Raw genomic sequence first — 17,218 nt, forward strand, 5'->3', positions numbered from 1 at the left:
TGGGTATTTGCACAAGAACATGCAAACTTCACCTGACCCTACACCGATCGGCCACAACATTAAAACCAGGTACCGGTTTTAATGATTTGGCTTAATGGTGTATATACTGTAATATATACACACACACACACACACACACACACACAGTAAGATATATAGCTATAGATATCTATATCTGTGTGATGCTTCATCACTGTCACTAAGGTAAATTACATACTTCCTGCAGGGTCTGGGCTAAAAGTGTCGTGGCTTTGAAATGTGTTTTTTTGTGTTAGTGCTCCTCTCTTGCACATAAGTATGTGGCTCTGCCCAGCAACGCCTCTTATATCCCCAACATCAAAATGAATTTTAAACCGTGAAGTTATTCAATAAAAAGACAACATATTTTATCCTGTTTTCACCCTTTATTTCTCAAATGATTTAGTTTATTTTCTGGTACGTAAAAAAAGACAACAGTGATATAAATATTATAATATAAATTAAATTGCACATTGTTTTTAATCTTTGTTTGGTAAAAATGCAACAAATTTATTACAGACAAATAAATACAAATTCAGAAAGTACCCTACATGCCTGTTCACAAACAGTGGACATTGCACATCACAACCACAAAAGTTTGCCTAATGGCAAAGAAAAGTGCATTTCCCACTTCTCCTGCCCTCCTGTTTGATTGTCACTCAGTCTGTTACACTGTCTCTTGCCTTTGCTCTCCGAGCTTCATCTGCATTCACCCGACAGTCCACTTTAAAAAAGGCATCAACCTCCACCTTTTGCCCTATTTTCCTTTTTTCTCCCATCCTCCCTTATCTTCGAAGAGACGGCGTCTACAGAATCCACTGCTGCTCTCATGACGACCTCTGCGTCTGCCTCAGCGCCCGGCTTCATGATGCAGCTTCTTCTGCCACGTCTCTCTCGCCTTCTCAACCCGTTAAAAGGTGACCACTAGCAATCCATCGTCGGCTCACGAAGAGATTCGCCTTCATTCCGTCTTCTCCTGCCTGGGTTGCTTGGTGGCCTTTGTGCTCGGTTTGGCTTGGCACACTAGATCCCTGTAGGCTGGAGAGCGTAGGAAGCGAGGGTAGCAGTCTTTGGCCATGAGCATGTAGATCTTGTGCTGGGCCATATCGAAGCAAGAAGGTGAGGGGGCCAGCATGTTGGCTTTGGTGATGTCACGAGTTTCGTGGTCGATGTTAATCTAGAGAAAGGAACAAAGGAAAGGACCAAATTAGCCTGATTTTCTTTTGGTGTATTTTGAGGAGGAAAGTAACTAGATGGACGGTTAACTGGAAATCAATTTTTTGGTGCAAAAGACATTGTGTTTTTCGGGCCTCATCGTCTAACTTTCAGAATTCAGATTGATCCTTTTTCGAGATTTTCTTACCTCCCTGGGAGCATCGCTGCCGATGAATTCCTCGTAGATCTTCTGGGCTTTAGTGGGTAGTTTGGCAAGAGACTTGGTACTCCTGTAATCCTCGCAGGCAAAGTAGAACGCGATGTTCTCCTCGCTAAACTCAGATACCAGGAAGGCTGTGAAGGCACACAGTCCATCTGAGGAAAAGGGGGGAAGTCTGATTACTTATGGTGCCTATGGTCCCCGCAGGGCAGCATGTGTCTGAAAACGTGTGTATAATATGTTTACTGGCAGGGTTTATTTTTTTGTGCGTGTGTCTGCATATGTGTCAAAAATGCAAGAAATCCAAATGGTTTACTTACATTTGCTGGACAGGAGTTTTTCAAAGGACTCCTTCCACTTGAGGCATTCCTCCAGTGTCGGCCTGAAAAAAAAAGGTGAGGTGTGATTAGATTTAACCTAGAATTTCAAATCATGCACACAGTTAATGTAAAATGTATTGGCAGTGAAATACAGTACAGTACGTGTAATGCTTACTTATTTTTCCCTATTTTGCAGCAGGATAGATTCCAATTGGGCTTTTGCAAAATGCTTCCCAGCCTTGCTTTCAGTTCCTTGGCCCTGTCAGAAAAAAAAAGAAAAAGAAGAAACCAAGTTAGATAAAAAGTACGTTTTTTCACAAGACCTTGGATGCATTTTCACTGACAAGCACTTACACTGCTGTAAAATGCAGCATAGCATAAGTTCACACTGAATGCAAAGACTAAAAACTGTAACATAAAACTAATATCCTCCTCTAGCTTTTCAAATGCTCACACACAGATTCACAAAAATAAAGCAGCAGGACTGTCATATCCTGTAATCCATCCGCCATGTGAGTGTTTGCATGAAGCTTTCATGTACCTCTCCAAGCAGCAGGTAGGCAGCGATGCTAGTCCTTTACACATAGCAGCAGGTTGGAGCTGGAGAGGGGTGGTGTCTTGGTCGCGTGGTGGTTAAATATCCGTTTGGTAAGGCTCGGTCGGGAGCGAGGCTGTCTGTGTGTCTGAACAGAGCCGGAGCAGAGATTTAATGGTCCTGCCTCCCCTGCCTCTGACGTGTCAACATCCCGCTCAGCCAATCACAGAGCGCAGCAGAATGAGAGAAAAAGTGAGGGAGGGAGATGATGAAGTCAGAAAATGGGGGAGGATATGCAAGGACGGGGCTGGGAAATTACTGTGAAACGATAAAAGCCACTGATGTTCTATGCTATGTTTTTCTTGCATGTCCCTGAAAACTGTGAATCTTTTAGTGTTTTGTTTTCATCTATCATCCTCAAACTTGTTCACACACACACACACACACACACACACACACACACACACACACACACTAAAGTAAAACATAAAGCTCCATCCTCTGTATGTGTGAGAATACTGTATATGTTTAGTGTTGTGCATGATGGCTCGGGGAAGTCAGCTTTTACCTCTCACTTTTTGTGTCTTCAGAATTGTGTTTTATCATGGAGCTACAACCTGTAAGAAAAAAAAAAAAAAAAAAAGCTCGTCTTCATTAGCTTTTCCCGTATAAATGATTTCAATCAGTCAGTGCATGGATGATAACTTAATAACAACATCCTCTGTTGCTAATAACATCCTGTGTTGTCAAATCGCTTCTCAGCAGCTCCGTTGCTCTTTTGTCCCTGGTTCACAGTCCTGCCTTTCACAAAGACATAATTGAAGAAATAGGCAGGCTGATAAAAGCACCCTTCTAGTGGTAAACACAAATCACCCTTCAGTGTCTTTATGGTTGTTATAAAGGTGTTCACTTCAGGGAATGATGGGAAGGATGTGTGGTATTCACTCTGTTTAATTACTGTAAGCAGGCTGAATGTACAGCCAACTGCTCAACACAATAAAGCTGAAGCGGGACCAGTTCCCATATGGCGAGCTGCAGGTTGCTTATCTAGGATTTGTTTGTCTTATAATACAGATTAAAGAGACATTAGATAATCAAAAAGGCAATACGTGACTGAAGAATGGTAAAAAGAGTCCAACACATTACTTGCACTGCTTTACGGGGGCCTTGAGCTCACATACCCAAAATAGAGAAGTTAGCTGATTTAAATAGAGATGCAATCACTTATAATAATATCTGTTTTGTAAATTTGTTGTTTTCCTCTTTGAATTTCAATGCTACAACAAGACCTTGAGCCACCGGAACCAATACAGGAATTAGAGCATTTAAGGACCTCAAGCCACTATTTCCCAAATGACAGTGGAAACATTGTATTGGACCCATTACGCAAGTCTATAGCCATGGGTGTTTCAAGGAATTGATACCCAACAGCGCTGTGTGATAGATGAAATTAGCTCTGGTAATGGAATCTTTACTCCCCCCTAATAAAAAAAAAGTTTGTTGTAAAATGTCAGTGGTTTTACTAAGAAACAAAGAAATTGGTTATTTAAGTCACTTCCTAAGGAGGAAGTCGGATTCACCGAGGAACTGATGACACAAAGATGGATAGTCAGCATGACTTGTCCATAAATGTTGCCCTCTTTATAGACAGAGGGTACAATGCCGAGAAAATGTTTTGGTATAAAAACAAGGAATAATTACTTCTCTGATCGACAGTTGATAGATGATTAGAGTGCATTTTTTATGCAACATATTAAGATTGAACCAGCAACTTGGTGTAGGACGTAAAAAGAAAAAATTACGATCTGACAGTGGATCCCAATGGATTCTTGATAACACAAAAGCAATCAATCATCGGTGACCTCTATTGCACATTTACTACGTTTACAGTAGCACACTTATACTAGTTAACACAAATCTAAAATCTAAAAAGAGCTCGTAGCCCACGAAGCTTTAAAAATGTTTGGTAGCTTACACGTAACGTCATTTTAAAAAACACTTTCTGTGGCATACAATAACCCAAAACTTAGTGCACTACAGCTAAGATCAGCACATTACACAGGCAAGCACTTACATTTATGTTGACCGGTTTGATCACGAGGAAAGGAGTGCTCATTCACTAGATTAAATCATTCTAGACAAAAAGGAACTGTTTAAAAACTGCTTAAAAAGTGGCTATCAACAGTTTTACTATACGGATGTATCAAATGAAATGTGAAAACATTGGGATAACGGGAAAGTTTAGCTATATTTAGCTGCTCAGCTTGCAACTTTACAGTTTTGGTTCACTCTCAGCGCTCTGATAGAATTTCGGGGCCACAGCAGGCAGACGTTTTCAGAGAAAAAGCTTTAAAAAGAAAAAAACAAAAAAAAACCAAAAGACGTACTTTACACTACCTGCTAAGCACTGAGCGGCAGACAGACAAACCAGTCTTTTAAAAAAAGGACAAGATTACCAATATTCCATATTTTGTTATTGTCAAAAAATCCCATGAAAAGACCAAAACCAACAATGTGTTAATACTCCCCGACTTTCTCAGCCTGCCTGTGACTCTCAGCCCTAAGCCCACTGGTTGCCACTGAAAATGTATCAGTAGACACATGTAAAAGACATAATCTAAATTATATTGGTTAAACAACTAAACACTGTAGATTTCAGCAAACAGGTGTAAATTCTGTTTATGTTACAGATGCTTCAGTAGCGGATTTGATGCGCCAATGGATATTTACAGCGGCAAGATGGTGTATGTGGGACTCAATCACGTAAACTACAGTGTCCATGTTCATTGTAAAAACGGAACGTGTCACCCAGTGCAATAGTGTGACCCACTGATGTGTTTTTATGGTTTTATAGCAATGGAGCTCTAAAGGACAGAGGAATAAGCTGTATCAAGGCTTTGGAGACACAGGCAAAGCTTGTTAGTCAGATCAATTCATTGTTAATGTTGGTCTTTTCCTGGGATTTGCTGTTAAAAAAAGGACAAGTATAGAATATCGTCAGACTGATCTTTGAAAGAAGCGGGGGTCAATTAGATAACCAGAAAAGTGACGGCTTTGTTCATTTGCTTGAGTGCCTTAAAAACAACCTGTGTTTTCCTGACAAACGCCCTTTTGCTGTTGTGCGAGTGATGATGGTGTCCTCTCAGATTTAAAAGATTCAAAAGTGCAAGGCGAATAATGTTGTTAGAGCACTGGACGTAGACCGCCATTCACATCCTATCTCGTACCAACAGTCAGTAGTCTTTTCCTTTAATCATCATGATCTTTTCCTAACCTTCAATCAAGATGTTCAGTTGCCAAAGCTTACCCAGACCTTAACCACAGAGGTGGAAGATCATAAAACATCCTTATTAGTCACTTTTGGAATCAGATAGTGACATGGGGCATTTTAGAAGGCATTGACAAAATTTGGACTGACAAATTAGCCTCAAGAGAATTTAGTCCAGACCAAGGATATCCCCAGGCTAAAAAGGCAGCGGTGCAGAGAGTCAAGGTTTGCCGATAACAGCACAGATCAGGAGGACCCCAAAAACCGACACAAAGTCAGGCTGACGTAGGGAAGCTGCTTTTATTGAAAGAAATCAGGTTCACAGCAGACAGATCGATACGGACAACAGGACCCGAAACCACAGGTAGCAGATATACAGGGAAACAATAAGGAACAGAGAGAGACAATCTAACTAGGAACAAAGCAAATGACCTTCTATATATACGGTGTAAGGCTGATTACAGAATGAGCTGCAGGTGGGGAGAGCTCAGGTGACCGCAGGGCTGATGATGAGTGGAGACAGGCGTGTGGATGGGCCGGGCAGGCAGGTGAATGGGAACAGGGAGGAAAGACCGGGGACATCCGGTGGGTGGAAGGAGAACGGCAGGTCTGGGGAGAACACATGGCCTGGGAGAAATGAGAGGCGGCCGAAGACGGGGGCCGAGGGGAAGGTGAGGAACAGACCGTGACACAAAGGGCACTGCCTGTGATACACGAGCATTTAGAAAGAGAGCTCACAGTGTACAAAGACTAGGCAGCATTGATTAGGTTTAGTCAGCTAATGTAAAGTGGATGGCTCTGGCTGGGAAGAAGGACAACTGTAAAGGGATTACCTAACCTTTCTGGGTCCATTGTGCTGGGGCGGACATAATTGCACCATTTGTTGCGAGGAAAGAACAAAAGGTTTGCCTGAGACGCCTGGGGGAACCTGGCCATTCACTCACCTACTCATACACTCATACAGTGATGTCAGCACACTTCTGCATTTCTATCAGACAACCGGAAACGAGAGAATAAAAGAGTGAAGGCGAAAAAAAAAAAAATCCTGCATAACATCGTTGAGGGCAGTGCTTTTCTGGAAGCTGGGGATTCACTGTCCTTGGAGCTGGCTGACGCAAAACACACACACACACACACATACAGACACACTCATCAAATTTGTCAAACTGGTGGCTGATTAACAGCTTACATCAGAACATGGTGTTTGGTTATACTATTTCTATTATACTGTTGTAAAACTTAAATCACTTTAAGCGAGAAGGCTTCAACATTTTACTTCTCAGAAAAACTGCTGAGTTTAAATCCTTATCTGAGATCTAAGCAACAGAGACTCTCATTGTCTGATCAGCTATCGTCTAGTGTTAGTAATTGCTGCCTTTGGAAGGTAATGCATTTGTTACACTGATGTACTCTACCGTATTCTCCTTAGAGTGTATGGAGTAATTTACCTATAGGTATAAATGTTCACACTAACAGACACTATGTCTGATGAACTGTGATGCTCTCAGTATTTCTCAGTATACTAATATATGTGTATATATATATATATATATATATATATATACATACACACCATTCAGCCACAACATTAAAACTGGTTTTAAAGTCTTCATTTACAAACAGAGTTACTCAACGGGTGCACGATAAACAACAGCATCTGGTGTTCGCTATATGATGAATTCACAAAAAGCCAGTCAGTGGGTGAGCGATAATAGCAGCATCTCGTGTTCACATTTTCACCCGGTCATGATCGGAGGAGGCTCTCAGGCGATTTGCCCCCTTACAACAATGCACTCTGGCTCTACAGATAAGATGGCCTCATATCCTTGGCAACAAAGCCCACATTCAGAAGTTTTTTCCAAGATGTGGTTGTCTTTCACGCACAAATGGATCAAAAACCACCGTAAATCAATCGAATTCAGGGACTCATATCTGTGTCCTAAAACCAGAAGAGACAAATATAGACAGAGTCAGAAAATTTATGGTTTCAACAATCGACTCTGGAACATTCTTGAGGCTGGCCTCTTCAACAAGTGGTTTTCCTTGGAATTGTTTCAACCCAATGCCAACTGGATAGTTTATAATGTGTCATTTATGAATTAATGAAAATAAATAATTGGCTTATTGAGTAAACATTGCATGAACTATCTTATCATTGTATTTGATAGAATAATTTCAAAAATGATTTTCAAAATGGCCTTTATGTGAGAACAGAGAAAAAACAAACAAACACAATTTATCTTGAATGTGTCAAGTTAGAAGTTTGAATAATGGCAGTCGAAGAGCATCGTCGGGCAATCCTGATAAACCCGAAGTGACATTTACCTGAAAGGTCACATCTCACTCCTGGCTTGCTTTATCACCTCTGGGACAGGATCAAGGCTAAGGCCAGTTTAGGACACCTATGTTTCAGGGCCTTGCTTTACCTGAAACCACAATCCTATTCATATTATTTGCCTTCGGACTAAGCCCTTTTACCTCACATTGCCTGAAATTGGATGCCTTTTTCATCTTAGGCTGTCAATCTCGAGCCTGATGAAGACCTTTCAGTTTCATTTGGGCTCAGCTGTGACGGAGAAAAAGCTCATCTTCAACTCAGCGTGCTTCTTTTACGGCTCACCGCCATCCGGGTTCTGCTGCGAAGTTGACAGGGCGGGATTGGGATCATCCTCTCTTTGGGGGATATGTGTATTGTCACCAAAGAGAAAATGACATATAAATCAGATTAGGTCCTCACTACCTCACTTTCACCCCTGCCTTGGAAACAGAGCAGCCCGGGACAAAAAAGACCAACAGGCAATAATGGTAAATTATTTGATGGTCAATTACTCCCTGACAGCAATCTGTTATTAGCCGTCGTTCCTTCTGAGGTTGAGAGCTTTCCATTAGCATAGAAAGTAGGCCAAGGACCTGAGGGAAGTCCTCATATCTGTGTTAAATGATCACCACAGCAGTTTTGGAACCAGTATTAGAAACTACCCCCATTAGCACCATACCTGTATCACATGGGAAATGGATTGCTCAAAAGAAATGCTCTCAAGGACTTAATTTTGTGATTTTTCATTGTACACATAATCAGGCGTATTGTGTTACTTCAGGTGATTTTTCCAGCAATACACATTTGTGTGCAAAAAACGCTTTTGCTGCTCAAAACAACCTTGTATGCGTCTCCATGGAGTTAACAGGTCATTAAATTGAATTCTGTGAGACTACAAGGTTTTATTTGCTGACTCCCCTCGACTATGGTTGGACCACATAAAATGCAGAAAGCTGGCTAACCCACTTTTGATGGACAAAATAGTGACCGTTGCCAGGTTAGATAATACCAAAATATTTTTTGGAGTTGAACTGAATTTAAAAGGGCCGTAAGTGACCAATTACTCTATCATCATTTAAGCTGAGGAGTACCGTTTATCCACTTGTTTTCTCTGGAACCTCCATGGACTCGATGTCTACAAGGCCAGCTCCAGCCTCCGGCCCAGGAAGCACAGACCCGACCAGAGCTTCAAACTAATAAGGGACAGTTGGTCCTCCATCTCATATGATCCTTCCCTGGTAAAAGAGCCCTTGGAGCCGTCACTATCCACACAGGCTGAAAGTGGCTGATGCAACTGATGGTCATTGAGTCAGTCTGTCTCTCCCTCTTGTCCCCAACTACACAGCTTAAAGCTTGAATTTACAAAAGTTATCAAGTTCCAGTTGTATCCAAGAGTCGCAGCAAAAGAAAAAAAAACAAAAACAAAACTTCTTTTTACAGTTACCTGTTTTGTACATGCCTTTGTATATTCCAGACATAATCGCTGACAGTTTCTGTTAGCTAGCTTGGTTAGCTGTTGGTTAGCTGTTTGTCTTTCGTGACCGGCAGCTAGGGCTGTTAGCTACAAACAGAAGTTGCACTTTTAGACGTACTTGGCATAAATATGAACATTTGGAACATCCCGAGCAAAGTGCAGAAAGCAGACAAGTGGATCATACGGCAGTAGTGGTTTGAGAGGTTTCTAGCGTGGATATTTTTGATACTCAGAGAAACTGGGTCACGGCTACAAACTTTTCATAAAAGCCTGCAGGCACTGACGGTTTCAAATTGTACTGTCTTAGTAAATACTAGTTTTGCTGTAGATCCAAACAGTATGAACATCTTGCGCCTTGTGTTTCTGTTGATGATGAGTACACAACTAAAAAAACAAATTGTCCTCTGAAGGACAATTCAGCTCTCCGCATGCTCCAACAAGGAGGCTGCGCTCCTTTGTTTCCTCACGAAGCATTAACCAGCTGTTAAATTTGCTATGCTTTGTGATGCCGATTGCTAATCACTTCCACAACACAGAGCGCACACATTAGGCTCCAGAGCAAACATGCTGAGCAGCAGGTTCAGATGACACAGGAGTTAACAGAACGAGTTGTCTTATGTGTGAACCTCCACCGTACTGCGAGGCTACTGGTGTGCAACATCACTTTGCAGTCAATAAAAACTAAATGGAGACAAATGTGGACAAGCTTCCCAGTGGCCTTGGTGTGACTTGATGCCTGAGGAAGTGATGAAAACACAGCAGAAGCAATCATATTCGAACCTCTTTGTTTGTGCTCATGGCCTGTATGTGTTGGAGGGGAGGTGGTGAAATAGAAAAAAAATAGAAAAAACCCCAGCATCCTACTCTCAGGTCATTGCCACAGGAAGTGCCTGTAACGGTTCTCGGCATTACATTGGCTTGTTTGTTTTTTTTTGTTTCCTCCTGAAGGTCCTTCAGAGCAGTGACTCAGTGGAGAGCGGAATGGGACAGCTGAAAACCTGTTGAAATGAATGAGTGAATGGAAACGTTGAAAGAGAAAGATGAATTGCTGGAAAGTTCTTGCCCAAAATAAAAAATAAATGATTTAAATGAGAATCCAAACAAAAGGGGTTGATAAAAACTATCTTATTTTGGTTCTGATGCGTGTACAACATTTACTTTAAGAATAATGCACGTTGGTCAGCCTTGATTAATGAATGGCTTTAGTCTACTGCAGTATTTTGGGCGCATAATATGTTTAATTTCACACTTTATCAGATCACTAGATCAATCTGGAATAACAGGGTTATAAGCTTTATCAAAGTTTAGTTATCTGGGTGTTTATGACCTTGATCATTACAAGTATAGGGTCACTGACGAATGACACCAAAAATCAAGCCTGTGGAAAATGGTAGATTACGGCATGTATAAATAATTTCATTTGATATTTTATGGTATTTTAGTACATGTAGACTTACCAAGCCATCCCGCAATTTCTCGCTCTAATCAATGTTCTCATGGCCTTGGGTGAGCTGGATTAAGACAGGCCATGATGGTCTTTACCGTCGCTTTTTAAATGTGGAGAAAGCGGAAGCTGTCGTGATACATTTTAAAAAATTTCTCAATAGCTGTCCACTGAAATTTTGTACAGATGAAAACAAAACAAGATCAAACGTTTAATTGAGAGCTTTAGAGGTGCAGGAGGGTGGATTTCGTTATCTTCAATCACAGCCAGGCTAGCCGGTTTAAGTATTTACACTAAACTGTGGGCGATCGCTTCATGTCTACCGTACAGATATGAGAGTGGTATTGATCTTCTCATCTTACCCTCAGCAAGAAAGGGTATAAGCGCATTTTCCAAGATGTCAGACTATTACTCTAAAATGTAAATAGGCCATGCAGTTCTATAAACGTGCTGTTATTAGTCGACACGAAAGACAAAAGCACATTATTTAATTGCCATCATTCCTGGGAACGTGACGTCATAACACAGCAGCACTTTTATATGAGACCCAGTCATTGTTTGCCTGGATTGTTAACGGACCTCCAATTGTAGACATGTGTTTCCGGTGCATATATTTGAAGGTAAAATGATGGCAGGGCTCTTTCCTGTTAGAAATGTTTTCATAATAATGTGTCTTTATAATGATGCTGTAATTATGCAGCCTCGGCTTACGTGTAGCAAAGACCTGAATGTTTGCTGAAATCCCATTTTAGAAGATGAGCTCGCAAGATGTGGTCTGGCACTGTGAGGTTAGGGGACTTCGTGATCTGGACTAGAATGAAATAATGGCCAAGTTTATCAGAATTTAACAGAACCTTGGCACTCAGGTTAAAAACATTTTGAAAGATATAAAGATTTATGACAGTTTGGGTTGGGATAGTAAGTATTATATTTTATAAGTGCTCAGATACAGTCTTACATTCCCAATCTGAACGAAAAGTGCCTGAATTTGTGCTTGGACAGTTGTGACTTTTTCCCAAGCCTCTCGGACATTTGTGAAGCGGTAGTTTTTTCGTCTGGCAGTGTGCGGGTACGACCCTCGGGTTGCTCATCTGTCTGATCGTCCTCTGGGGATGGAGAGGAGCAGCCTGCCGCCGGCCCAGCCAGATGCTGGCTGTGGCCGTTAAACAATAACCATTGGAGTGTGCGCCCCCTTCGGCAACACCAGGATCCGTAACTGCTCCCAGGGGGCTGTTTAGACAGCAGTCGGTTGAGCCTACAATATGCAAACTGTCCTGACACTCACAGTGATAATCTGTGAACTACTTTTTTCTGTTTTTCATTGCTGGTGATCATTACTATGGTGTTTTTGCACTACTTAATATCAGAGATTACTGTATGAAAAATTGCCAACTAGGACTCTACTGTCTTATTATTTTGATTCCCTGTTGAAGTTGGGGTTCTCACTCCTTTCTTTCGATGTTTCGCTGGATAAGATGCCCATAGTCATCCTGTAAGGTTGGTTGAACAGTGAGGGCAAAATGAAGGAGGCCTTAAATCTGTTCAACAGTCCAAGTTTTCTTTATTTTTCCTTTTTAAAAAAAAACTTCTTTACAGGAGTGGATTATAATTACGATGCCAAAACCGAAGAAAATCGTAACTAAAGAAAAATGAAAAATAACCGGGAATTCGCGTATCAAAGATAATAAAAATAAATAAATAAATAAAGGAAACAAATTTTAAAAAAAATAACTGCACTTTGTGAAGTTTAATTTGCAGTGGCAGTCCAAAGTCATAATTTGACTGACATCCAATAGTGGACATATAAGTGCGTTGATGTATACTCACTGCACTGTAAAGATTAGTATGTGGTATATACAATCGTAGCCTCACGTCTACCTTGTATTTACCTTCCAGACATACAGCAGCGCTCCTCGGACAGACGAACAGCTGGTTTTTTGTGTACGACCACGTGCTCTCATTAAACGATAACCCAGTGGTAGAAAGCACGCCGGTATCTCGTTTCCTCTCAGCACTGTGCTGCTGTCTCCTCTGCTAGCTGTCTATGAGCTGGCTTCTCGACTATCACTGCCTATTCTTTCAAACACAAAGACGTGTGTGTATTAATCATTTCCTGTGTATTCGTGTGCATTTTTATTAACAGGATTTGGTGGAGCCCCCCACCAACACTTGTAACTAAGAGTGTTTTATTATCATTATTATTTTTTAAAAACCCACAAGCATCCAACATGGTGCTTTTTATATGATAATCTTAAGGATTAATAAGTGGTCTTCAAAGTCAATCCACATCAAGGACATGTGCCACAGCATGTATCCCGTCTGTGAATGTTGAATGCCCTTCTAATATTTTCGTTATGTCATAAGAGGAAGTACTTAGTGCCATATTTAATTTACCAAGTTAATTTTTAATTTCAGTGCTGTGCTATATACCGGAATAAAGAATGATTTTGGGAGGAAAACCTGTCACACTGCATTGGAAATAATTTGTTCTGACTTAATTTGCTCTGCGTGCGTCTGTGCTGTCACTTTATCCTCAGACATCCTTGAACCCCTGTAGATACATTATTGTACCGGTTGTGACAGAACTCAGTGGAATAATAAGCCTTTCAAAAGCACGTGTGTGTGTGTGTGTCTTTGAGGTGTGTATTGGAGAGAGCTGACTAATGAGAGGGGGAGCAGATTCCACAGCCAGGAATAAAATATAACCGTGATGCTCTCTCCAGCAGCAGCACCTCCAGCGTTTAAATGACGGCAACTTGTGGGTGGTCCTTTACCAGTAGAGCATGCTCCGGAGAAATCAGCGATAATGATTAACTTGACGCTGGATGGCTTTGTTTTTTTCTGCCGTACCCCAGTGGTGGGGTTGCAAAACACCAGGCCCACACAACAACAGGACTGATATTTGACTCTTGTCAACATCGCATACACACAGTTTGAATGTACCCGCTGCCTTGGAGATCATAACAAACAATCGGTAATGTCAGCGGCAGGGAGTGGCAGGCACTGTTATTCCATGAGACTGTTTGTGACTAGAAATAAGAGGTAACACAACTGGACGTCCTGTCCAATGGGAATAAGGACCTGAGGGTACGGTATAAAGAGATATATATATATATAGAGAGAGAGATATATTATATTAAAAATGATGTTTATATCTAAATGCTGCTCTTTACCTTTTGGCAATATTAAGCTCCAATGACAATAAAGCATGTTGAAACAGCATGAATTAATACTGTATTATAATACTGAATTGAAATGAAATGTGCTTTTCCCCCCTTGCATTGTATTTGGAATTGAACAATGAAGCCATACTCTGAGTGTGAATCCTTTTATTTGGAAATTTTGTATTTTGCGTGCTTACCACCTCTACCTAAACAATGGCTGTTGAATGAAAATAGGCCTACATCGAGGAATGTTAACTATGCAATGTTGGATCCTCTAGTCATGTAGTATCATATTTTGCTGGCAAAATGCTAATCGGGAGGAGCAAACTACAGTAGCGCTGTAGTGCCTCTGTGCTTCATTTGCATTAAACGTCTTAATGGGCCACGATTTTCTGATTTTATCTTGCAACTTCCAGACACGTTTTCTACAGCGTAACAGTTTTTATAGCAACTTTGGATGCACATCTGAGGGCCAAGGCTGGATGTTGTGGTTCTATCAAATTGCTTCCATCGTGTTTCCAATATGTCAAGTAATTAAGATACAGAGCTGTAAGGCTTTGCATTATCAATGCATTGATTGTTTAGTGTTTAAAATGTAAAGAAATAAGGCCAATCGTTAATCTATGAAGTTAAAGTTAAAGATTATTTTTGGTGTTTTTGCCTCTATTTTTTTTTCTTTCTTTACAGTAGACAGTGAAGAGCCAGAGGGGAAATACAGGGAAAGAAGCACGGTATGACATGCAACATAATTGCCCACTCAGCACCGAACCCTGGATGTTGAAGGTGCGTGACATTCGCTGTGACCATTCAGGTACCAGGGCACTCAAAAGCCCAAGTTAACATATTCAGATTTTGTGCTTTGTCTGACCAAAAGTCAAAAAACCCCAAAATGCTGGCTTTACTGCCATAGTAAACTAAGAAACTAGCAAATAATCACATTTGAGAAGCTGGAACATGTGACTTTCTGGCATTTTTCCTTGGAAAAGGACTATCAAATATCAAACTTGTTGCTAATGAATGCTTTGATCACTCCACTAATCAATTTCAGCTGTTGAGTAATGGTTTGTGCCATGTATAGTGGTGTTCAATAGAGGCCCAAAACCAAATGTTTTCCCCAAGGCCTCTCAAGAAGTTAACCCGGCCATGGTGACTACAGAAATGTTAATGCTACATAACTGATTTGGTTGACTTGAGGATAGAAGAACATTTTATGACCTTATTTGGCTAAAGTGTTAGCAAACAATTACATAACGAGCAGACTTGGAGAACCATTGGCATTCACTATAGGCTTGGTTTTTGGCCGTCTGACAAATGTACTGCAAGTCCAATTGCCACTTTTTTTTAGCTCTGGTTTGGTCTTCACCAATTCCCAAGAAAAATATCTTAGTCTTCGGCTGCTAGATTTTGAAAGCTAGAATTAATTAATGGTGAATTGAGCTTCACATTTAACACCTTACATCATCACAGACATGTGAGACCGGTGCAGTATCTAATCAAATAAACCTGTCTTTCGATTTGGGTCGTTGCAACACGGACAATCTAGTTTGTTTTGTTGTTTTTCCTGCTTTGCTTCTGTTGTTTGTCTCAGAGCCGAGCAGGAGGAGTAATCAGCTGTCCTTCTCATCCTCCCCATGATCCATAGTCATGGCAGCGCTGCACCATGGGTATTCTGTTTACTATTAAGAGAGAAGAGAGATACAGAAAGATGGAAAAAGAGTTAGGGAGAGATACTGTAGAACAATAGAAGAGGGAGATAAACAAAAGGGATAAACTGATAGAGACCGATCAATACTGATACGATTACCACAGTATTCACATTAGTTGCTGTTGAATTTTGGAAACATTTTCAAGCTCCTATGGTTAAGGTCAAAAGCTGCATTGCGTTAATAAGCACCTACACACGGTTTACCCCCTCCCCGATGTACAATTACATTACTGTAATTCCCACTTTCATAACCACAGATAAGCTGTACCATCAGTACATGGTGACTTGATGCTCAATTTGTAATCACTTACACAGCGAGATGTGTTTTGGCCGTGTTTGTCGTCTACTGGCCCAGATAGCCTTGTGTTTTGTCTACTGAGCAGGGTGCTGTCCCACATTCACCCTGCACTTCATTCCCTGAGTGACTAACACATTGACGCCAACAGCAAAGTCAATGGATGCAATGGTCACGGTGAGCGACTCCATCGCACCACTGCCCCAGAGTGCTGGTTTTTCTCGTGAGCAGTGCTGATGCTAAGTAGAGAGTGCGCCATGAATGTTCGATTATCTATCGGTTTTTAGTTTTTTGTCATTCTAAAAGTAGGCAAAGTTGTAAAATCGGACTCCACCGCACAGCTACACTGATAAATTTACTTTGTGTGACCCAGCGCTGGTAAACCAGCTCCATCATCTGACCTTGGATGTGACCAGATGTAAAGTTTTAGAAGTAATTAACTTACTTCTAGCCACAATCATTTCAGTTTTCCGTGTCTCTCTTGCCTGCTAGTTTTTCCAAAAGAATGGTGAATGGAAAACAGACATTACAATCCCCAAAATCTCTTCCCCAAAATCATATTTTAAAATAGAGCGATGAATCACTACAGATTGAGGACTGGGTTCTCATTTATTAGAGATTTTTGTGTCTGGTTTCATTGCTGTTATGAAACGAAAGTGGAAACAAGGTCAATCCATCTGTCTGATCAGTGGATGAATGCATTTTTCATAGCTCTAATACATTTTTGGTATTATGAGAATGAAGTCACTCAGTGCACAAAATATAGATGTGGATTCATTTTAATTGCAAAATATAGAGGGGGGGTGGTGGCGGGTGGGGGTAGGGGGTTACATTCATGTGGAACACAGTAACATACCATATAGGGTGATATGCTCAGCCAGTTTTGTTGTATTTCAAACAGTTTGGCCTATACAGTACACATGCACTAAAGAAAACATTTGCCTCCCCAGGAAATGCTTTCCATCAGTTTATTTAAAGGACGGCAAATGTTGAGGGAGCACATTTGTCATGTCACTGACAAATTCTGGACTTAAGTTTTTTTGCAGTCATTTTCTTAACATACTGTACAAGTAAAATCATATCGGAACAGCTATTCCAGGTACTGCATCATGCTGAAAATAAATTAAGGGAATTCTGCACAACACATTTTTCAACTCAGAAGAGACTCTAAGGTGGTTGGGCTGTTGCTTTCAATTCACCACAAAGCAGGACTGGGAGGCCAATGTTTAATATTTCGTTCAACGAATCACTGACTTTGATAAACTGTGCATTTTAGCAAATTATTATAAGGTAATGTAAGGTG

At 40.9% G+C, this 17,218-nt stretch overlaps 1 protein-coding gene across 1 annotated transcript; it reads right to left on the minus strand.

Annotated features, from left to right (window-relative positions):
• Positions 1 to 406: 406 nt before the first annotated feature.
• Positions 407 to 2,674, minus strand: rgs16 (regulator of G protein signaling 16). Its single transcript, XM_040127780.1, has 5 exons — positions 2,255 to 2,674; positions 1,889 to 1,972; positions 1,714 to 1,775; positions 1,382 to 1,548; positions 407 to 1,195 (listed from the first exon to the last, which is right to left on the minus strand). Exons 1-5 carry the CDS (start codon positions 2,296 to 2,298, stop codon positions 980 to 982), a joined length of 573 nt encoding a protein of 190 aa, XP_039983714.1. The 5' UTR covers positions 2,299 to 2,674; the 3' UTR covers positions 407 to 979.
• Positions 2,675 to 17,218: the final 14,544 nt, after the last annotated feature.

Source organism: Xiphias gladius, chromosome 6, assembly GCF_016859285.1.
Source record: "Xiphias gladius isolate SHS-SW01 ecotype Sanya breed wild chromosome 6, ASM1685928v1, whole genome shotgun sequence".
Classification (NCBI taxonomy): Eukaryota; Metazoa; Chordata; class Actinopteri; order Istiophoriformes; family Xiphiidae; genus Xiphias; species Xiphias gladius.

Bases quoted from the DNA above. Each gene is read 5' to 3' on its own strand.
- rgs16 (XM_040127780.1), bottom strand. From the start codon at position 2,298: ATGTGTAAAGGACTAGCATCGCTGCCTACCTGCTGCTTGGAGAG. The intron at 1,776-1,888 runs GTAAGCATTACA...TTTTTTTTTCAG, and splicing joins TGCAAAATAGGGAAAAATAA to GCCGACACTGGAGGAATGCC. The intron at 1,549-1,713 runs GTAAGTAAACCA...CCTTTTCCTCAG, and splicing joins AAAACTCCTGTCCAGCAAAT to ATGGACTGTGTGCCTTCACA.